The sequence below is a fragment of the Zalophus californianus genome, chromosome 9 (assembly GCF_009762305.2).
Source record: "Zalophus californianus isolate mZalCal1 chromosome 9, mZalCal1.pri.v2, whole genome shotgun sequence".
Classification (NCBI taxonomy): Eukaryota; Metazoa; Chordata; class Mammalia; order Carnivora; family Otariidae; genus Zalophus; species Zalophus californianus.
The window spans coordinates 64,633,379-64,656,735 of NC_045603.1; the positions used below are offsets into that span (position 1 = coordinate 64,633,379).

The following is a 23,357-nucleotide window of genomic DNA, read 5'->3' on the forward strand; positions in this document are numbered from 1 at the left end:
AAAATTCCTAGCTCTCTGAAGATGTTCTGGGCCCTGGGTTGGGTCAGAAGTGGCAGAGCTGGGTACAGGAGGCAGCCTCTTGCTGGAGGGCTCTGAGCCTCTTTTCCTCTGTGGTTAGAGGGCTTCTTCTGGTTTTCTCGCTGCGAAGGTGAAGCTGCAGTCTTCAGAGAGCATGACTACTCTAGACCCTTCAGCATCATGAGAACCAGTGTGTGTCTTCCCAGACTTGTTACTCTGACACCTGCCATTCATGAGGTCAAGACCCCCTTGGTGGTCTTTTCTGTACCCTGGCTCCTCCCAAACCAAACACCAAATTCTGGCCCCCATACATCTGATCTCACAGGAATTTGGGCATTGGAATAATTTCCCTCCGCCTCACTTCCAGCACACACAAGTGACTCTAGTCCAATCTGTTTACTCTGCTTTTGTGATCGCCTCCTCTCATTAGTCAGTCAGTGGAACCAGGACACCTTCTCCCACTTTCTCTTTCTTTGCCCTGTTTCCACGGTCCGTCTTGCTCTTCTGCAAACACATCCTGCTCAATACAGACTGAAGTTTCTGTCACTAAGAACAGAGTGATCCATGAACCTGGAAAAGAGAGACAGGGTCTCAGATTCGGCCAGGCCAGGCTGGTGTATATGTGGTGGTGTCCTTAAACATCTCCCAAGACTGCCTCAGGGCAGAGAGGGCAGGGGCAGTAATGAGGAAGTATGGCTACTGCCAGTGAATGGTGGTTGGAGGGTGGGAGGCCGCAATGAAGGGAGCAGAAACATCCCTGGACTCCCCTAGGAAAGCTATAGACACTTGTCTTGTGCTTGCGCCAGAAGTCATAGCCACAAGGCGAAACACAAAGATAGAAACAAAGCTTTAGCTCTTTTGAATGCCAGGTGCTGGGGCCAGCTATCCCTGGTAAGACGCCAACTTTGTCTTCTGTTCTCTAACTGAGAAGAGATGAAACAGTCTCTAAGGATTTAAGTGGAGGGAGTTCCTCCCTTAGTCTCCTCACCCTCACCCATCCCAACCTAACCTGGTCATTGGGCTTTTGATGAGGCAGTGGCGGGGGCTTCGGATCCATGGCATGGTTTCCTCTGGGCGCACTCCTGGATCACGGGACCGCCAGAAGCTGAAGTTCTGAGCATCAGTCAAGGGGACTCTGAAGACCTGATTGGGGACTTGAATGGTTGGGGAAGGGCAGGTTATCCAGTATCTTTTGTGGATACTGGATAACCCTTTTTGTGCCTCACGGCAGCACAAGCCCAACCTAGCAACTGGGCCTCGACCCTGTACTGAGAAGTCCTGGGAATCTGGCCACCACACCCAGCTTCACTTCCGGATTCCAGCAGCTCACACCCTTCATGGTCAGTTGAATCAGTCTTGGTTCTTCCTGCTGCTACTAAGCCCATCTCCAAGAGAGCTTTCCCCAAGTGCTAAGATGGTGGAAAAGCAGGTGGTCAACCCACTCGGGAATTGTGCAAGATGGGTCTACTCTACTGGCTTCCCCTACCCCCATCCCCCAGGCTTAATCTTCCTCTTTCCCTTCCCTCTTATCTGAAAAAATCCCTTCCTTTTCTCATTCCAGGTAATTCTCTGAAACTAAGCAATGATACCACCTCATATTTAGGTACTGCTAATAGATTCATTTATCAAGTGCCTATCATGTTCTAAATGTATTAGGTGCTCTTAAGATTTTGAAATAGTATCAGACTTACCTAGCTTTTTGGCGTTTTTATTCTTGATGTGGATAAATCTAATTAAACCATTGTATAAAATTTGTATATTCTTTACACTTAGAATTAGCCTAATATTCTGGCTATATAGTCTTTATAATCATTATTTTAAAAAATCTGTAATATACCATTGAGTAGATGGTACGTTTTTGACTTAGTTGTTTCCCTATTGATTGATTATAAGCTCTTAAAAAGAATTTGCTATTAGGAATAACTCTTAGATACTCTATCCATATGTCTTTTTAAGTTTCTGAAAGTACCTTAGTTTTTTAAATTAAACTTTAATTTTGAGATAATTATGGATTCACACATAGTTGTAAGAAATGATACACATAGCTCCTGTGTACGCTTTACCCAATTTCCCCCAACAGGGAAAGGGAGCTGCCCCCCCATTTTTAAAAGATTTTATTTATTTATTTGACAGAGCACAAGTAGGGGGAGCGGCAGGCAGAGGGAGAGGGAGAAGCAAGGCTTCCTGCTGAGTGGGGAGCCCGATGTGGGACTTGATCCCGGGACTCCGGGATCATGACCTGAGCCGAAGGCAGACGCTTAACCAACTGAGCCACCCAGGCGCCCTAGGAGTTGCCCTTTTATAGCCATGCCCTCCTAGCCCCTGTTGGTGTTCATTTCTATAATTTTGTCATTTAAGAATGTTACATAAATGGCATCATACAGTATGTGATCTTTTGGGGACTGGCTTTCTTTGCATAGCATAACTCCCTGAAGATTCCTAGAAGTTCTCTCATGTATCAGTAGTGATGCTTTTTTAAATGTACATTTTCTCTAACTTTCACAACAATGTTAGAGTATGATTCCCATTTTCAGATGGTTCAGAGAGGTTGAGTGGTTAAAGGAACTTGCCCAAGGTCACACAATTTGTTTGGAGTTTAAACTCAGCTCAAATTCCAAAGCCAGTGCTTGGTCTACCACTCCTCACAGGCATAGCACATAATATACAAAGTACTGTCCTAAATTGTCTCATTTTGTTGTGATCCTCACAACAATTCTGTAAGATTGGTAGAGCAGGCATTTTCTTTTCTTTTTCTTAATGAGAAAGATTAATAGAAGATATGTGGCTACCCAACGTAAGACACTTAAAGAGGCAGAACTATGACTCCAGTACGGAGCTTCTGCTTCCGGGTCTGATTCAGTTTGTTTTATCTCGCTCATGCTACCATTCAAGTCTACTTTCACCCTCCTTTTTCTCGGTTTCCCTTTTTGGCTGTTTTCTTCCCCCTGCCCTATAACCATGCCCCATTACAGCCCAACCATTCTTTACAAACTCAGGCATATCTATTCTGTGCCTAGCATGGTGCCCACTCCAGGATACTTTCATGTCTTTTTTTTTTTTTTTAAAGATTTTATTTGAGAGAGAGCACCAGCAGGGGGAACAGCAGAGGGAGAGGGAGAAGCAGGCTTCCCACTGAGCTGGAAGCCAGACCGGGGCTCGATCCCAGGAGCCCCAGATCATGACCCAAGCCAAAGGCAGAAGCGTAACTGACTGAGCCCCCCAGACTCAATACTTACATGTCTTTAACAACACCTTCTTTACAGCTTCGTGGTAACTTTTGTGGCTATTCTGGTGCACAGAATAATTCGCATCTTCTGGGATAATAGGGGGAAGCCTAGTGGGCGCCAGCTCCTCCTGGTCTGAAACAAGAGCAGACTTGTTATGAGTACTTAGCAAATAGGGCTATTTGATTTTCTGAGTCTCTAGTCTCCATGCCAACCAGGCACAGGGCAGGGATCCCTCCTCACCACTCAAATCTGATCCTAGGATCTCAGATGTCAAATTACAATGCCTGTGTCAGGAGGGAGGGAGGGAGAACCCAGTGATCATGAGACCTCCCTCACCATTCTCTTGCTCCTCTCTGACTCCTGGGTTTTGAGTGGCCTCCTACTGGAATCAGGATATTGACAGATACTTAGGGTTAGTGCAGGTGAAAAAGGTCCTTTATCTGGATGGACACTCATTTCCTGGAATTGGCATATTTGCAGAACTTTAATTGGTCTAATAGGGAAGTTACGTTTGAGCTAAGTCTTGGAGGATAAGAAGGAGTCCATGGGACATAGTGGTATCAGGAAGAGCATTTCAGGCAGCAGGATAGCAAGTGTGTAGAAGACAAGCAGTAGAGAGGTTTCAGCTTGCTATTGATTTGGAGCCTGATTAGTGCAAGGTAAAGTGGAGGGGGCAGGGAAGGGGCTGGAAAAGTAGTGTAGAGTAGGGTAAGGATAGGTGTAGGGTAGAGTAGGGCAGTGTAGACCTAGCATTCTTTTTTTTTAAGATTTTATTTATTTGAGAGAGAGAGAATGGATGGGGCGAGGGGCAGAGGGAAAGGAAACCCAGTGTGGGGCTCGATCCCAGGACCGAGGGATCATGACCTGAGCTGAAGGCAGACGCTTAACTGACTCAGCCACCCAGGTGCCCCTAGACCTAGCATTCTTATGGGGGTTTGGGAATCCCCTCCAAAGCAAAACTGGAATCTCACTATGGAGGCTGAAAAGACCAGAGCTTCCTTACCCAGGTCTGAATGTTTGTGTTCCCCCTAAATTCGTATGTTGAAAACCCAGTTCCCAAGGTGACAGTATTTGGAGGTGGGGCCTTTAGGGGGTGATTAGGTCATAAGGGTAGAGCCCTTATGAATGGAATTCGTGTCCTTCTAAGAGGCCTCAGAGAGCTCCCTCGCCCCTTCCACCACATGAAGGCACAATGAGAAGTCTGCAACCTGAAAGAGGGCCCTCATCGGACCACGCTGATGCACTGATGTCAGACTTCCAGCCTCCACAACTGTGAGAAGTAAATTTCTGTTGTTTATAAGTCCCCCAGTCTATGGCATTCTGTGACAGCTGTCCAAATGGACCAAGATGCCAGGCTCTCTTGCAGCTAGGGCATGGGCAAAGAGTTTGGGCTAGGCCAGACAACTGCTTCAGATTCTGAACCAAAGAGGAAGGTTGCAGAGAAGCAGGGGCTATGTAGTCGTCTTCTACTAATGGGAAGTGCCAGCAGTGAAGCCGCGTCTTATTTCTAGCAGCACATTCAGAGCCCGGGGTCCTTGGTGGCAACAGTGCCTGCCACAGTCCTGAACACAGTGTCTGTGCCCAACCAGGCCTGCAGCATGATTCGGTTACTGTCCACCAAACTTGCTTCTCTGTTCCTTTTACAGCTTTTATGTACTTCCCAATATTTTTTTTTAAACTTTATTGTAAAATTGGCATACAAGTAGTTGTACGTATTTAATATATATGACTTAATGAGTTTGGAGGTAAGTGTACACCTGTGAAACCATCACCACAATCTAGGTCATAAACATCCGTCCCTTCCAAAAATTTCCTCCCACCCTCTTTATTGTTATTATTTATTTTGTGGTAAGAACATTTAATAGAAGATCTATGCTCTTAGGAAAATTTTAAGTGTATAATACAGTATTAACTACAGGTTCTGTAATGTACAGTAGATCTCTAGGATTTATTCATCTTATATAACGGCGACTTTGTATTCTTTGACTACTGCCCCTCCATTTCTTCCCCCCTGCCGAGCCTCTGACAACCACCAGTCTACTGCTTCTACAAGTTTGATTACTTTAGATTCTTCATATAAATGGTGATATAGTATTTGTCTTTCTTTGGCTTATTTCACCTAGCACGTCTTCCAGGTTCACCATGTTGTTGCAAATGGCAGGACTTCCTTCTTAATTTTAAGGCTGAATAATATTCCATTGTATGTGTGTGTATATATGACATTTGTTTATCCATTTATGCATTGATGGACATTTATGTTGCTACTGTGAATAATGCTGCAAGGAACATGGAAGTGCAGATATCTCTTTGAGATCATAATTTCAATTTCTTTGGATACATACCCAGAAATAGGATTTACTTTTACTTTCTTTTTTTTTTAAAGATTTTATTTATTTGACAGAGAGAGACACAGTGAGAGAGGGAACACTAGCAGGGGGAGTGGGAGAGGGAGAAGCAGGCTTCCCGCTGAGCAGGGAGCCCGATGCGGGGCTCGGTCCCAGGACCCTGGGATCATGACCCGAGCCAAAGGCAGACGCTTAACGACTGAGCCACCCAGGCGCCCCTATTTTTACTTTTTTGAGGAACCGCCATACTGTTTTCCATAATGGCTGCACCGGTGTATGTTCCTATCAATAGTATATAAAGGTTCCCCCTTTTCACCACATTCTCACCAACATGTCTTTTCTTTTTCTTTTCTTTTTTTTTTCGATAGCAGCCATTTTTTTGCAGGTGTGAGGTGGTATCTCATTGTGGTTTTAATTTCCCTGAAGATTAGTGATGTTGAGCATCTTTTAATATACCTATTGATAGGTGTGTCTTCTTTGGAGAAATGTCTACTCAGATCTTATGCCAATTTTTAATCGTTTTTTTTTCTTTTGAATTATAGGAGTTTCTCATGTATTTTGGATAGTAGTCCTTTATCAGATATATGGTTTGCAACTATTTTCCCCCATTCTGTAGGCTGCCTTTTCATTTTGTTGATTGTTTCCTTTGCTGTGCAGAGTTGTTTAGTTTGATGTTATCCCACCAATATTCTTTTTATAAATTCACGTTCTGCTTAAATAGGCTAGATTTGACTTGCATCTCAGAATCCTGAGCTTGTCAGGAACTGGATCAAAGTCTGCCATTCTCCAGAAATTGTTGTGATCACACACTCACCTCTGGTGGAGAACGGGAATGCCACTTCTCTTCTGGAGTATTTCCCCAGCTCCTGCTTTTCCCCTTCATTCTGGCTTGACCCCACTCATTCATTTCTGTCCCTCCTTCCCCACCTTTGCACTCCAGGGGAAATCTCCTTTCACCTTCTTTGAGAATGATCCTGCCAGAGAGGAGCACTGTTTGAAACCCTTCCTTTGAGAGTTGGAAGATTTGGACAGGTGACAGAATATACAGTTCTGGAAACCTGAACTGAATCAGGGGGCTGATTTGTACTTCATCACAGGTTATAGCAATGAGGGGCCAGTTCCTGGAAGCAGTGTCATTTGACTTTGGGCAAGGTGGAGGTGCCAGAATGTCTGTGGCCAAGTAGATATGTTCTGAGGAGAAAGAGTAAGAGCATATTCTAAGTGGGCAATGGGACCTTGACTGCAAGTAATTACTGGTCTGGGTGCAGGTAACTGTACAAGCTCTTTGTCTGGTTCTGAGGCCTCAGACTGATTGTCTGTAAGGGTACAGCCAGGTGATGTTCTCTATTATCTCAGTTTCTAAGTAGTAGGCTCCCAGCTTCCCATATAAATGGTTACTGTGTACTTGGAGATGTGCTGGACAGTATCACCCATTTGGATGCCTTCCTCCTGAATCAAGCACCAGTTGGCATACTCTTTGGATTGATTTTTGGCAAGCTAGAAGATACTTTTGGTAGCCCATAGTTTCCCCCAGCTGCCAAGTTTTAGAAGCCACTTGAGGTGAAGAGTGGTGAGCTGTAGGTAAAAATCATGCCACAGCTACTGTGAATGGGCATGTCCCGGGTAGAGGAAGGCAACGAGCCCTTTATAAGCAAACTACACTGTGGCGAGGTAGATGAACTCACCATTTTGTGGGTAGATAGTATAACAGAGGTTCTTCATCCACCCAGTTAATGCTATGCTCCATATAGTTTTTGGTGGTAAATAGATACAAAGGGCCCTGACCGTTTCTTCTAGAACTGGGCCATAAATTGGGAGTTGCATAAGACCACATCTAATACTTTGAATGTTCTATGAAGGACATTGGAGTGGTGCAAAAGTACTTGGGTGGATCTTCCACTTACTCAATGTTTTTTGTTTTTTTTTTTAAAGATTTATTTATTTACTTATTTATTTATTTGAGAGCAAGAGAGAGAGAAACACCATGAGAGGGGAGAGGGTCAGAGAGAGAAGCAGGCTCCCCGCTGAGCTGGGAGCCCGATGTGGGATTCGATACCAGGACTCCAGGATCATGACCTGAGCTGAAGGAAGTCGCTTAACCAACTGAGCCACCCAGGCGCCCTCAAATTAATGTTGCAGATTTTTCAATACTACCGGCTTCTTAGGACCACTGGGGTGGTCACAAAATCTTCCTTATCCACTACTGTGCCTATTGCCTCTGGTTAGTTGTAAGTGGGACTGACAGGCCACGATGTTTTCAGGTTGAAGAATTTTTAGAATGGGTCTACCTCAATGGCTCCCAGAATTCTGACTTCTAGGTTAGGATACTTGCCTGACTGTTCTAAATGCTTAGTACATAATGGTGATAATATCTAACACACATTACTTGCAAGTTGATGTTGCCACAAGCAGAGTAATACCACCCTGACTAGAAATTCACACAAGATCAGTTTGAGAGAAAATGTGGTATTGTACATAAAAAATGACTCCTATCTAGGATTTCCTATTAGATGCTGGGCATTAATCCCTTGAAGTTTGCTGGAGCAATAACATAGAGTGAAATTAGCTGAAACATGTTTGGAAGGCTGTCTTGCATTTATTGTCTTCCCCGGCACAAGGAAATTGTCAGTGCATTGGGAAGGAGTGGACAGGAGCATGAGCCCAGGGAACTAGGGCACATTTTACATATGGGGGCAGTTCCTTTGCCTTTGTGTCCAAAAATATCTTCCTCAAAGTGGTGCACTTGTTCAGGATTCTGAACACATGGGAAGTAGATGGGGCACGGGATAACAGAGAACCTAGTGTTGGCTGCAGACTGCTGATGTAAAAGGGGCTACATGGATCTTCTAGGGATGATAACGATAAATCAAGCTAATACTTAGTGAATGCACTCAGCACAACTCTAAAAGGTAGGTACTATTATTATTATCTTATTTTACAAATAGGGAAACAGAGTCCTGGAGAAGTTTAGTCATTTGCCCAAGTTCACTAAACTAGCATATGACAGAAGCATGAATTTAACTCAGGCAGTTTGGCTCCAGAGCCCATGATCTTAACTACCACACTAACCTGTTCTTGAAATCATCTAATCACGGCTTCCAGGCAAGACAAAGGACTATGGGAAAATGTAAACTGATAGAACTAGCCTTTTGCTGGAATCCCTTGTGTGCAGCTCAATGGGAGTCCTGTCAAAGGTGTCTGCTCACCTTGGAAGCAGCCTGGAGTTCGGTGGGGCATATGATATCCATTACCTTGTTCCAGAGGCAGATCCCTGCCTCCTTGAACTCCACTGAAATGTGGAGTATCATTTCCTATGTCCAGCACTGGGGCAACAGAAAGGACTGAACCGAGTGGGCCACTCTGCTGTAGATTGGACCACTCTCAGTGGGGAAAACTAGTGGGGAAAGGCGGAGCCTCCATAGAAAAAGTGGCCTATTTGCTGCTCTATAGACATAGTCACTCATCTTGGAGGTGCCTATTCCTTAGACTTTGGCAGACTGAAGCTACGAGTAGCTTGAGTATCTTTTCTCCTCTAATTTCAGGTGGATAGGGGATGATGGTCTGTAGCAGCTAAAGACATATGGGTTGTTTCCAAGATACATTTCCTTTCCTTTTTATTTTTTATTTTTATTTTTTATTTTTTTTTTATTAGAGAGAGAGAGAGAGAGAAAGAGAGAGCACAAGCCAGGGGAGCAGGAGAGGAAGAAGCAGGGAGGAGCCTGGTGCAGGGCTCCATCCCAGGACCCCGGGATCATGACCGGAGCCAAAGGCAGACGCTTAACCGACTGAGCTACCCAGGCGCCCCAAGATACATTTCTATAACTTCAGTAGGTTTATCCATTTGGAAAGGCGGAGGGGCTTAAAGGCTTGGGCCAGTTCATTCTCGGCTGAATTGTGCCATTCAGGCTCCTGTTTGAAAAGCCAGGACTATAGTGCCCTCTGCTGGAGCCTAAGAATGGCATCCCCAGCTGTTTCCTAACAGGTGGGTCACCAAACAGGCAGTTCAGAGAGATCAGAAGACCTAGAAGATTGAGCAAAGAACATTCGAGCAGGGTGGGGAAAACCATCTGTTATATCTTCTGACAGGATCCAGAAAATGAGAATGCAAGTGAGACATGCTCAACTTTTACCACATTACCATATACTCGAGATTTAGTCTTTCTTTGAAGAGATTCATTTAGAACTGGAAGAGCAACTCTGAGGACTCTGTGCATTTCTCTTGGGAAGAGGAATGATAAAAGCAGCAGTGAAGGAAGATGTGCGGAGCTTGGACGTCATTGTGTCTGTGGTGAGAGGGCAGTTGCTAAAGAGTCTGGCAGGGAAACGTCATTTGTCTCAAGACAAAAACAAGCATAATCTTTTCCTACCACCATCCCCATCAACTTGCCTCTGAGACTCTTATCAGTGGGAAATGTCCTGAGTGTATATTTGTGTTACGATGAGGTTTAGCCTCACCTAGGGTTTTCATATAACAGGGCAAGGGAATTGTCTCAGCAAAGGGCCAAATAAGAGTTAATTTGTCTGAAATCAAGACCATGACAATCTGGACTAAGAGGACTGTCTAGATACGAAGCTTAGGAAAGCAGAGTTCAAAGCAGGTGGTGAGATAGAGTCTGCAAAGGAAAGGACAGATATAGGGCCAAGTTCGCCAGGAGAGGACAGAGAAGAGAAAGCTTAGACGTTCAAGAGACCAGAGCATAAGGTGAACAAACTCTGGAAGCTGGACTGAACCTGCAGGGGCCATCAGTATTACAAACAGGAAAGGTGAGTCTGGGAGGGCAGGAATCTATGATTGGTGGACATGTAAGTTCTGGTCATGGGTGAGGGGTGCTCTTCTGTGGATAGCTGTAACTGGATGAAAAATCCTTTGAAGTCCACCAGTATTTTCTGCTTCTCAAGGAAACTTAATAGTTAAAAATATTGCTTTCCAGGTATCCTATCCTGGCAAGCATGTCTTGAGAAGTGAACAACGATATTTCAGTCATAGGAAAGGTATATATTCCACATGTATATAGTAACATATATTATGGTTTATAAGTTTTCCTGCAATTATCTATTGTACAGTTTTATGTGCTAGGTCTTAGGTGCTTTACATACGTAATTTCATTTAATCTCCACAACAAATCTATAAGGCATTATTATCTCCATTTGCAGGCAAGGAAACTGAGGCACTCTGAATTTGCTTAGTGTGAATTAGCCCCCTGAATCTGAACAACTTTGGGTACCTGATAAAGCTGAGTTTATGAAGTCAAGGACAGACCAAAGTATGCTCTCCACACCCTGTTTTCCTCTTTGGTTTATCTATTTTGGTTCTTTATCAGAAGGAAAAGAAAGGAAGGAGGCAGAGACTTGCAGAATATTTGGTTACATGTGTTGACTCACCTCTATGAGTTTTCATTATGATATGGAAAGCTTGAGTGGGCCCTCAAGGTAGTATGTTAATATACTCACACCTACTAGGAGGAAAAAAACCCTATCTTTCTTCAAAGAAAAATTGTGAATGATTTAAAAATATCATTATAGTAAGTGTTAAGAATGAAAAAGTGTTAATATTAATAGGTTCATTTTTATGGTTGCTGTTAAAGCCCTTGCTGAAGGGCAAGGTTAAGATTGTGGCTAATTTGAGCATGGAAAACAGGCTGAAGTGCCTTGAAGCCACTTGAATGAATGTGTTGAAAGGTGAAATCAGCCAGAGAATCATTCTAAAGACAAGTGTGGATTACAAATCAGAGTCCTGCAAGATCATTTGGATTGTGGAACTGAGGGTGAGCAGAGTCATGAACTGTGGGTTCCTTGAATTAATGGATGTAGCAACTGGGATTAGGAAGACTGGGGCAAGCAAGGTGGATGTGGGCTTGCTAGGAGCCGAATAGAATGCTGTATTTTACCCATATCCTTCCTGCCCCCTCCTTGTTAATTTCCCAAACCAGTTCTAGAATAGAAATGTATGAGGCAAGTTCCCCATTATGGTGGTCCACAGGCCCAAACCTCTCCTAGCTAATCATACATTGCAAGCAACCTCAGCAGTAGCAGGGGTCAGAACAATCTGAGCTCTGTTGTACTTTTCTGTTGATCTGCTGAAAATGAGAGCTAAGAGCTTAGCGACATGGTAAGTGGATATGAGCATTGGTGACTAGATATAAGTAGTTTCAGTGGAGTGATTGGGGCAAGAGCCTGACTGGCATGAATTCTGGCAAGAGACTGGGAGGAGAAGAAATGGAGACAACAACCTTGTCTTTTGAAGAATTTTTCTGTATAGGGGGCAGGGAAATAGGAAATGTAGGGCTTTAAGATGAAAGAAATTGTAGCATGCATGTATGTAAATAGGAATGGTCAGAGATGGAAAAATTGATGCAATAGAGTATAAATAATATTGGAGTAGTAGTGTCCTTGAATAGGCAAAAAGATGGGAGCTGATGCACAGGTGGAGGTGTTGGTGTTAATAGGTTGTGGACCATTCATTCATTTAATAAGACACGTGGGCGCTGATACAGATAGATGGATAGATGTGGTTTGTGAGAGGTTATAGAAATAATCTAGTTATTTCCGTTTTCACAATGAAAACTATTAAGTAGGAAAGCAAGCTGGGGCCCCTGGGTGGCTCAGTTGGTTAAGTGTCTGCTTTGGGCTCAAGTCATGATCCGGGAGTCCCGGGATGGAGCCCCCTGTGGCCTGGGGCTCCCTGCTCAGCGGAAGAGTGTGCTTCTCCCACTCCCTTTGCCCCTCCCAGTGGTGCTCTCTCTCTGGCTCACTCTCTCAAATAAAAAAAAAATCTTAAACAACAACAACAACAAGTCATTACCTGGAAGTGAGGATTGAGGATGTTGGAGGTCTAAGGAAAGAGAAGGTATGATGAGGCCTCCAGGAGAGCGAAAGAGTGCATGGAACAAGGGAATGTCTGACTTCTGGGCAGCCATAAGGTCCACCTGAGTTTAGTGATCATTAGTGAGACCTCTCAGCATGGTTGTTTTTCTCTACTTGATGAGTGAAAACTCCTCCTTCTAGAAGTTGTGGTATAATCGGGGTGGGAAGGGGGAGAGAATGGAGAAAGAAATGGGAACAGTAGTTTGAAGGTCAAGGGGGTGGGCCTTCCTTCCTTCCTTTTTCCCCCCAGATAGAAAAGGTTGCAGCACATTTGTATAGTGATGGAAGTGACTTAGGAGGAGGAAAAACTGAGGGAGAAGGGTATAATTTCAGGAGCAGAATCCTCGAATAGGTGAGAAGGGGGCAGCTCCAGCGCACAAATGGTCATTCGACTCACTGTGCCAGAGGGAAGTTATACATGCAGTGGAATGTTAGATGTGATGATGGGAAGCCTCTTCTGATTGCTTCTGTTTTCTTAGTGAAATAAGGAGCAAGGAAGTTATTAGCTCAGAGTGAGGACGGGAGAGAGGTTTTAGAGACTCAGGGAGAGATGTGAAATAATTGTCTTGAGTAGGAGAGTGACCAGAGAAACATAATAGGCTTGTCAGGCAGTCCTGAGTGCCCACCTGAGATTTGTGGTGATGGTACTAATTATTCTAAGAAGATTAATGGCCTAGGTGGAGAGCCAAATATATGCATCTTTGTCTTGATAGGTTTCTCTGGAGCTCAACACTCCCAACTTCCTGCTCCTAGAGTCAGTCTATGTGCCCCAGACCTTGGCCATGTGGGCCTAGACTTCAGCCCTGGGGCAGCTCAAAAGGCTTCAAGGAAGTACTAGAAGTAGAATATAATTACTATTGAATGGAATTTTAGGTAGAAGTCTGAATGACATGGTTGAAGCCAAACTTGGCAGAGGGCAACCACATTGTCCAAATGTCTTTGTGGAAAGGGTAGTAGTACCAGAAATATTGTTCTAAGTTTCCTTTTGTTATGAGGTCATGAACAATGGGCAGAGTGCATAGATACTTCAGGGTATACATGATTAAAATGGCTTTTCAGAAGTGAAAGATGGCTTGCAGGCTTCTGGCTGGGATGCAGTGAAAGCAGTCTCTGATCAAAGTGGGGGTTGCAGGTGCTTTGCTAGTTTTGGCTTTGAATTGCATCTCGATTTTAAAATTTGCTATGAAGATAAAGCTCTAGCTTCAGCTCTATGCATGGCTGGGTCATTCTCATTCTTTAGGGTGTAGCTCAAACATTACCTCCTGGATTACTCTGTTTTAAGTGGGCCTTTCCTAGTTACTTTCCATTTTGGGATCTGCAAACTCAGTTGCCTGTAAGAGCCAGGCAGATAATGTTTATGAGTAAAGCAAACAGTAAGAAACCTGTTCCATCTAAAGGGGCAGCTGCTATTTTGCTGTTTGTGATTATGTGGGAATTTAGGGCCAGTGTGACCAGTTCTAACTTTTTTAAGAGGTCAGACATGTGGGTTTTACATAAAATCTCCTAATTTTTAAATGTTGGTCCAAATTTTTAAGAAAAGAACACTGCAGGCTGAATCTGGCCCTTTGGTCAACAGTTTACAACTTCTGATCTATTGCATTACCCTCCCCTTATTTCCTTCCCAGCACTTGTTATCATCTGTGAATCTTACTTACTTATTTATTGTCTGTTAGTCACTGTTGTGTTTCCAGTGCTTAACACAGTACTTGGCACAGTCAGTTCCTTTTTTTTTTTTCCTAAGATTTTATTTATTATTTATTTGACAGAGAGAGAGAGATAGTGAGAGCAGGAACACAAGCAGGGGGAGTGGGAGAGGGAGAAGCAGGTTTCCCGCTGAGCAGGGAGCCTGATGTGGGGCTTGATCTCAGGACCCTGGGACCACGACTGGAGCCGAAGGCAGATGCTTAATGACTGAGCCACCCAGGTGCCCCGCATAGTCAGTTCCTAATAAATAAATGTCTGATGTTGGATGAGAAGGAGAGTCTGGATGGGTGCCTTACTTGGGAGGTTTTTATATATTTTGAATATTATTATGCATATGAATTATATACATGAGGATATGTATGTATATATGTATTCATATATACACACATCTATATATGGCTAATATTTTCTTTCAGTCTCTTTCTTGCCTTTTAACTTTATAATGTTTTTTGTTACACAATTTACAATTTTTTATTTAGTACAAATTGTCAATCGTTTTAGGCTTCCTGGTTTTATGTCCTGATTTTTAGGCTTCCTGGTTTTATGAAAAAAGTTTTCCAAAACCACCCTAAGATTGTAAAAATATTGTTTCCCTCTAATATTTCTATAGTTTTGTTTTATATATTTACCTCTTTAATCCATCTGCAATTTATTTTTATGTATGATGTGAAGTGGGAGGTCCTTATTATGATTTCATTCTTAATTTAAAAGTGTTTTTTTTTTTTAAAGATTTTGTCAGAGGGAGAGGGAGAGAGAAAGAGAGAGCACAAGCAGGTGGGTGGCAGGCAGAGGGAGAAGCAGACTCCCCACTGAGCAAGGAGCCCGATGTGGGACCCCATCCCAGGGCCCTGACATCTTGACCTGAGCTGAAGGCAGATGCTCAACTGAGCCACCCAGACGTCCCTACGAAGTGTGTTTTTTTTTTGTTTGTTTTTTTAAATAGCAAGAGCAGGGGTACCTGGATGACTCAGTCTGTTGAGTGTCTGACTCTTGATCTTGGCTTGGGTCCTTTGCACCCCCCACAGCTTGTGTGCTCTCTTAAAAAAAAACCCCAAACCCAAATACCTTTCTAGTTTCTTTTTCTTTCTTTTTTAAAAGATTTTATTTATTTTACAGAGAGAGACACAGCGAGAGAGGGAACACAAGCAGGGTGAGTGGGAGAGGGAGAAGCAGGCTTCCCGCTGATCAGGGAGCCCAATGCAGGGCTAGATCCCAGGACCCTGGGACCATGACCTGAGCCGAAGGCAGACACTTAGACTGAGCCACCCAGGCGCCACTACCTTTCTCGTTTCTAGTGAGATAGTTATACATTATCTTTTAATTTGACGTAGGTATTATGTATTAATCTCTTCCAATATTAAGTCATTGTATTCCTGGAATAAGTCCTACTTGATGGTAGATGATTATCTTTAATATATTCTTGAATTTGATCTGATAGTGGGATTTGTCCATTTATACTTACATTGGTCTATGGGTTCCTCTTTTGTACTGTATTCTATAGTATGTTTTATGTTATTTTATCAGTTTTGTGTTAGTATTACAGAATTATTTTCACTGATTTTTGTGCTTTTAAAAATGGAATTATGTCTTAACATTATGTCTCAAAATTTTGAAAAAATTCCCTATGAAAATTGCACACACCAGGCGCATGGGTGGCTCAGTTGGTTGAGCGACTGCCTTCGGCTCAGGTCATGATCCTGGAGTCCTGGGATCTAGTCCCACATCAGGCTCCCTGCTCAGCAGGGAGTCTGCTTCTCCCTCTGACCCTCCTCCCTCTCATGCTCTCTATCATTCTCTCTCTCAATAAATAAATAACAATCCTTAAAAAAAAAAATTTATAAAAAAAATGCACACACAGGGGTGCCTGGGTGGCTCAGTCGTTAATTGTCTGCCTTTGGCTCAGGTCATGTCCTGGGATCGAGCCCTGCATCAGGCTCCCTGCTCTGCAGGAGGCCTGCTTCTCCCTCTCCCATTCCCCCTGCTTGTATTCCCTCTTTCGCTGTCTCTCTCTGTCAAATAAATAAATAAAATCTTAAAAAACAAAACAAAACTGCACACAGCCTTTTTTCCAAGCAACTATTTAGTAAGTTTTTCTCTTGTGGTCAGTGATTTAACATGGGTTTATACTTTATTTTTTTTAAAGATTTATTTTAGAGAGTGGGAGAGAAGGAGAGAGAGAGAGAATCTCAAACAGACTCCCTGCTGAGTGCAGAGCCCAATGTGGGGCTTGAGGCGGGGCTTGATCTCATGACCCTGAGATCATCACCTGAGACAGAATTAATAGTCAGGAGCTTAACTGACTGAGCCACCTAGGCGCCCCATACTTATTTATTTTAAATGTCTTGTAATCCAAACATTTACCAAAAACAAAACAAAACAAAACTCCACAAACTTTTCAATTTCTTGATAGTGTTCTTTGAAGCACAAAGTTTGTAATTTTGAGGAAATCCAATTTATCTGTCACTTAGGCTTTTGGTGTCATATCTTAGAAACCACTGCCTAATCTAAGGTCATGAAGATTTTTCTTATAACAGTTTTAAAGTTTTAGCTCTTACATTTATGGTCTATGATCTATTTTAAGTTAACTTTTATATATGGTGTGACGTGGGGTCCAATTTCATTCTTCTGCATGTGAATTTCCAGTTTTTGTAGCACCATTTGTTGAAAAAGCAATTCTTTTTCTATTAAATTGTCTTGGCATTCTTTTTTTTTAAATTTATTTATTTGTCGGAGAGAGAGCACAAGCAGGGGGAATGGCAGGCAGAGGGAGAGGGAGAAGCAGGCTCCCCACTGAGTAGGGAGCACAATGCAGGCCTTGATCCCAGGACCCCGGGATCATGATCTGAGCTGAAGGCAGACGCTTAACTGACTGAGCCCCCTCCCAGCGTTCCTGTCTTGGCATTCTTGTTGAAAGTCTATTGATTATAACTATAAGTGTTTATTTCTAGACTCTCAATTCTATTCCATTGATCTATCTATATATGTCAATTCTTATGCTAGTACCACATTGTCTTGATTACTGCAGCTTTGTAGAAGATTTGAAATTAGGAAGTGTGTCCTCCAACACTGTTATTTTTCAAGATTGCTTTGATTATTCCAGGTCCTTTGTATTTCCTGAAATTCAGGAAATCTTGTCAATTTTTGCCAGGAACCATTACCTTTGGATGATATGTCAGCACAAAGAATTCTAAGAATCTAAATTGCATCTAGAAAGGGATCTCAAACTTATCCCTCTCCTACATCCTAACTCACATATTGAATTTGGCAAACATTAGGCATCTCTAACTTGGTCCGGACAAGGTTATCTAAGTTTCTATTAGTAAGTAATTTTTAAGATGCTTTAATTTCTTCATGTATTTTAGAACATTAAATGTGAATAGCTCACTATTATAAATAGTAGAAGCTCCACTGAATAGGCTTGCTAGGTTAGTTAATGTTCTTCATTTCCTCTGAAAAACATTAAAAGATGCCTGCAACATTCCAGTTGCTGCTGAGAGCTACTCTTCAGCATACCTGCATACTTCTGCTCTCACAAATTAAACTGCATGGTTACCAAGAGTCTGTAGTGTCGTGTTTTTTTTTCCCCAAACAATTTATGCTAGGTTACTTTGTGATTACAATTTTGCAATTTAAATATTAAACTAATAGATTATGTTTAAAAGAGCAGTGATGTGTATAAAAACTGAGTCCAATGTTTTAGAAAAACTCAAAATGTAACAAATTACTGTAAACCTTGAGTAAAATAGATTTGAGTTGGAAAATTACCATTTTGCAGCTATCACAGAAATAATATTACTCAGAACCATCAACAGATACTAAAACTAGTGGGTAAAAATTTGATGAAGAATAGGGTATTTACATTTTTTCAAGTATCTTCCTAGAAGTGATTACAAATTACAAAACAAAAATAATAACTTGACAAATTACAACACAAAAATAATAACTTGACAGTGGAGAAAACTGGCAAACACCACCTTAATCAAAAGGCCAATGTCAACATCACCAGTAATGGGACAAGATGACATTATGAACCTCCTGATGTGACCTACTGAAGACATACTGCTGCTTATTCCTGCCAAAAATATTTATACCCAAACTAATTATGAGAAACATCAGACAAACCCATATTAAAGAAAATTCTATAAAATGTCTTGTATGTACTATTAAAAAAATGTCAATGTCATGAAACACAAAGGAACAGAGGAATTTTCCCAGATTAAAGGAGACTGAAGAGGTATGCCAACTAAATGCAATGCGCATCCTTTTTTTTTTCCTTTAAGATTTTATTTATTTATTTGAGAGAGAGAGAGCACATGAGAGCGGGGAGGGTCAGAGGGAGAAGCAGACTCCCTGCTGAGCAGGGAGCCTGATGCTGGACTCGATCCTGGAACTCCAGGATCATGACCTGAGCTGAAGGCAGTCGCTTAACCTACTGAGCCACCCAGGCGCCCTGCAATGCTCATCCTTCATCAGATTCTGGAAGGAAAAGTTTTGCTCTAAAGGACATTAATGGGACAACTGACAAAATTGTAATGTAGACTATAGATAATTAGATAATAGTATTGTGTCACTATTAAAATTTGCTGAGTTTAATACCTATCTTGTGGGTTGTTATCTAAGAAAATGTTCTTATTCTAAAGAAATACAAATTTAAATATTTGGGGGTATAGGAATATAATATGAGCAATTTATTCTCAACTGAGAAATATATCTGTTGATATATACATACATATATATATTTGGAGAGAGAATGAGAGGGAGAGGGAAAGCAAATGTGGCCAAATACAATTGGCTAATTTAGGTAAACAGTGTAGGGAATTTCTTTGTTTGTACTAATCTTACAACTTTTCTATAACTTTGAAATTATATCACCAAATAAAGTTTTTAAAAAATAGTTGACCATATAAGTTTTCTTCCTCTCCCAAATTTGCCAAATGCCAAAATAACAACAATGGCATTAACCTTCAAGGGCAAAGACAGACAGAGAAAGGATACAAGAGCAGATGATGCATTTCAGGAGAAATATCTTTTAGAAAATAGAAAGTGGACAGAGGGGTAGTAACCTTTCAGAATGCAAAAAGTTCTAAGTTTCTGCAGTAGAGGATAGAACTAGAATTGGGCTAATTCATCTGAGAGGTAAAAACCTTAGAATGTAACAGGTACCATAGAAGGCAGGAGTAAAGAATATGTCTGAGGGGGCGCCTGCGTGGCTCAGTCATTAAGTGTCTGCCTTCGGCTCGGGTCGTGATCCCAAGGTCCTGGGATCAAGCCCCGCATCGGGCTCCCTGCTCCACGGGAAGCCTGTTTCTCCCTCTCCCACTCCCCCTGCTTGTGTTCCCTCTCTCACTCTGTCAAATAAATAAAATCTTTAAAAAAAAAAAAATATGTCTGAGAACAGGAAGGTGGATACTGAAACTCTGTCTACAGAACATGTAGCGCAAGCAGACAAACCACTGCCCCAACAAAGATATAAAAGATTTCTCTGTCCAGCAATCCCGCTTCTGGGTATATATCCAAAGGAAATGAAAACAGGATCTTGAAGAGTTATCTTCACTCTCATTTTCATTCCAGCAATTCACAATAGCCAAGATGTAGAAACTTAAGTGTCTGTCAATGGACTAATGAATAAAGAAGATGTGGTATATATATACACAGTGAAATATTACTTAGCCACAAGAAAGAAGGAAATCTTGCCATTTGCAACAACACAGATGGATCCTGAAGGTATTACACTGTCAGGTAAGTTGGACAGAGAAAGACAAATACTGTATGATCTCATGTGGAATCTAAAAAAGCTGAACTCATAAGAACAGAGAGTAGAATGGTGGTTATCAAGGACGTGGGGTGAGGGAAATGAAGAAATGTCGGTCAAAAGGTACAAATTTCCAGTTTAAGATGAATAAGTTCTGGGGATCTAATGTATAGCATAGTGATTATAGTTAATAATACTGTTTTATATATTTGAAAGGTGTTAAGAGAGTAGATCTTAAATGTTCTTACCACAGAAAAGAAAAGGTAATTATGTGATGAGATGGAGGTGTTAGCTAACACTATGGTGGTAATCATTTTGCAATACATAAGTATATCAAATCAACATGTTGTACACCTTAAATTTACATGTTATATGTCAATTACAACTCAATAAAACTGGAAAAAGGGACTTCTTTGGAGGAACTGAATCTAACAGGCACTCCACTCCTAGCAAGGATTCACAGGGATGGCATATGGTGCAGGACTAAAAATCTGATGATTAAGTGAAAATCGAGATCCTCAAAAGTGTGACTCTCAATACCCCATTCTCCTATCCTGGTCCTAGTATGCTAGCAGACAAGCATCTAACCAATCCCCAGGGAAACAATTATAGGATCCCTTCCCCGGAAAAATTGTAAATATCCAGAGGAAAGCTCCCAGTGAAGCCCACAATGGACTCCCGCACATAGGCTTTTAGTTCCTCACTCTTATAGTGGAGAGCCAAGGATCACCAGTTGTTTGACAACAGTCATCGTGAGAAAGAGACCAAAATAAACTCATAGGAAAAAGAGCACAGAGGAGATAGAACTAATGCAGGGAACAGAACTTCAAGTAAAGTATAATATCCATGAAGAAAAGAGAGAAGATATGGACAAGAAAAGCCAGAGGACCAAAAATAGTCCTTGGAACTTAAACAAAGTAAGCAAAATAAAATGTTCTGATACAAAGGTGTGGTGTTTTTCACATATATCTACAACTTCTTAGATATTTCTTGAAGAAGTAGAGCTTATTTCCCCTCCCCTTGAATGTGGGCTGCATTTAGTGACTCTCTTTTAACAAACAGAATAAGGTGGAAGTGACAGTCACTTTTTTTTTTTAAGATTTTATTTATTTGTGAGAGAGAGAATGAGAGAGAGCATGAGAGGGAGGAGGGTCAGAGGGAGAAGCAGACTCCCCACGGAGCAGGGAGCCCGATGCGGGACTCGATCCCAGGACTCCAGGATCATGACCTGAGCCGAAGGCAGTCACCCAACCAACTGAGCCACCCAGGCGCCCAGTGACAGTCACTTCTGAGACTAGGTCATAAAAAGGCATTGTGGCTTCCTTGTCTCTTGGACCATCTGCTCTGAAGTTAGCTGACATGTGAGAACACTGAAGCAGCTTTATGGAGAGGCCCATGTGATGTGAAGCTGAGGTGTCTTATCAACAGCCAGAGAGGCCTCCAGCCATCAGATGACTGAAGCTGCTGCTAACATCCTGTTTTCAACCACATGAGAAACCCTGAGCCAGAACTACCTAGCTAAGTTGTTCCTTGGATTCCTGATTCACAGAAACTGTGAGGTAATAAATGTTTGTTAAGCCTTTGTTTTAGGATACTTTGTTACACAGCAGTAGATAATTAATACAGAAAATATGAAGATAAAGTTGGGCAATCTCCCAAAGAATGCATTTTTAAAAACCCAAAGAAAATAAAAAGAAATATTAGTTAAGTTAGAGGATCATCTCAGGTTTTATAGCTGACAAAACAGAAGTTTGTTTGTTTTTTTTAAGACTTTATTATTTGCCAGAGAGAGATAGCAACAGAGAGCTCACAAGCAGGGGGAGCAGCAGGCAGAGGGAGAAGCAGGTTCTCTGCTGAAGAAGGAGCCTGATGTGAGACTTGATCCCAGGACCCTGGGATCATGACCTGAGCAGAAGGCAGAGGCTTAACTGACTGAGCCACCTAGGCATCCCTAAAACAGAAGCTCCAAAAAGAGAGGAGAGAAAATAGAATAAATTAATATATATTAAAGGAAATTTCTCAGAAATGAAGGGCACAAATTTCCAGATTGAAAAAGTTCATGCAGTATCTACTGAAGTGAATGAAAAAAGACCTACAGCAAATTCCATCATTATGAAATTTCAGAACACCAAGGAACAATAACAAAAAATTAGAAGCTTCCAGAGAGAAATAAGTCACATACAAAAGAATCCAACTGGAAGCTAGAGGACAATAAAAACATACCTTCAAAATTCTCAGAAAATGAGAATTTCCAACCTAGAATTTCACATCTGGAAAAACTGACAATCAAGTGTGAGGGCAGAATAAAACCATTTTGGCTTCAAAAATATACCTCCTACACATTCTTAGAAAGCTATTCAAGGATATATTCCAGGAAAGGGAGGGAGTAAACCAAGAAAGAAAACATGGGATCCAGGAAATAGGGAATAAAACCTTGGAAAGAGGCAAAAGCAAATTCTATAGACAAGAGCTATGCACCAGGTTTAGACAGTGAACAGTCCAGACGGAGTAGGAGAGAGGCAGTTGGGAAAAAAATAGAATGGATTTATTATTTTGGGTGATTGAAAAAAAATATATTGGGCATTTGACAGAGCTGTTGAAATATTTGGGGGAAAAAGTAATAATAGTTAGCAATTCTTAACTCTAGAGGTAAGGAAAAGGTTGAACAAAAGTTATCATTGTGACATTATTTGGTCTAGCAGTGAAGAATTTTTTTGAAGATTTTATTTATTTATTTTAGAGAGAGAGGCAGAGGATCTCAAGCAGACTCCACACTGAACATGGAGCCTGATGCAGGGCTTGCTCTCATGACCCTGAGATCATGACCTGAGCTGAAACCAAGAGTCAGAAACTTTCCTGACTGAGCTACCCAGGTGCCCCATCAGGGAACAATTTTTACATATTTTTAAGACTACAAGACTTGACTTAAACTTTTTTTATGTTTTATTGCTGCATCACAAATTTAGTGGCTTAAAACATTCTTTTATTACCTCACAGTTCTGTAAGTCAGAATTCTGGGCAGGCTTGACTGGGTCCTCTGCTTAATCTCATAAGGCTGAAACTAAGGTGTTGTCTGTGTTGGGGTCTTATGTGGAGGCTCTAAAGAAGAATCCATTTTCAGGCTTATTCAGGTTGTTGGCAGAATTCAGTTTCTTACAGTTATAGGGCTGAGCCCTTGCTGGCTTGTCAGCCAGGCCACTCTCAGCTCCTAAATGCCACCCACATTCTTTGGCATGTGGCCCCCTCCATCTTCAAAGCCAGCACTGATGTGTCAAATTCCACTCATGCTTCCAATCTCTGAATTCCTCTCTTGCTGCTGGCTGGGCAGAGAAAACACTCTGCTTTTAAAGGGCTTGTGTGATTAGATTAGGCCCACTCAGATAATCTCCCTTTCTCCATATAAAGTAACAATCAAGAGTGTTATCCATAATATTCAGCGGTTCCACC

At 41.8% G+C, this 23,357-nt stretch overlaps 1 protein-coding gene across 2 annotated transcripts in view; it reads right to left on the bottom strand.

Moving 5' to 3' along the window:
* Nucleotides 1-11: 11 nt before the first annotated feature.
* The window catches only part of TEX49 (testis expressed 49), a 28,765-nt gene continuing 5,419 nt past the window's right edge, over nucleotides 12-23,357 (bottom strand). Inside the window, exons 2-4 of one of the 2 annotated variants that reach the window (XM_027594202.2) lie at nucleotides 3,255-3,372; nucleotides 1,028-1,172; nucleotides 12-588 (exon numbers count right to left, since the gene is read on the bottom strand). In XM_027594202.2, coding sequence (XP_027450003.1) covers nucleotides 540-588; nucleotides 1,028-1,172; nucleotides 3,255-3,372 — 312 coding nt within the window. In that variant the 3' untranslated portion in view covers nucleotides 12-539. Of the gene's footprint in view, nucleotides 589-1,027; nucleotides 1,173-3,254; nucleotides 3,378-23,357 lie in introns of both variants that reach the window. The other variant, XM_027594204.1, reaches the window with a different exon arrangement.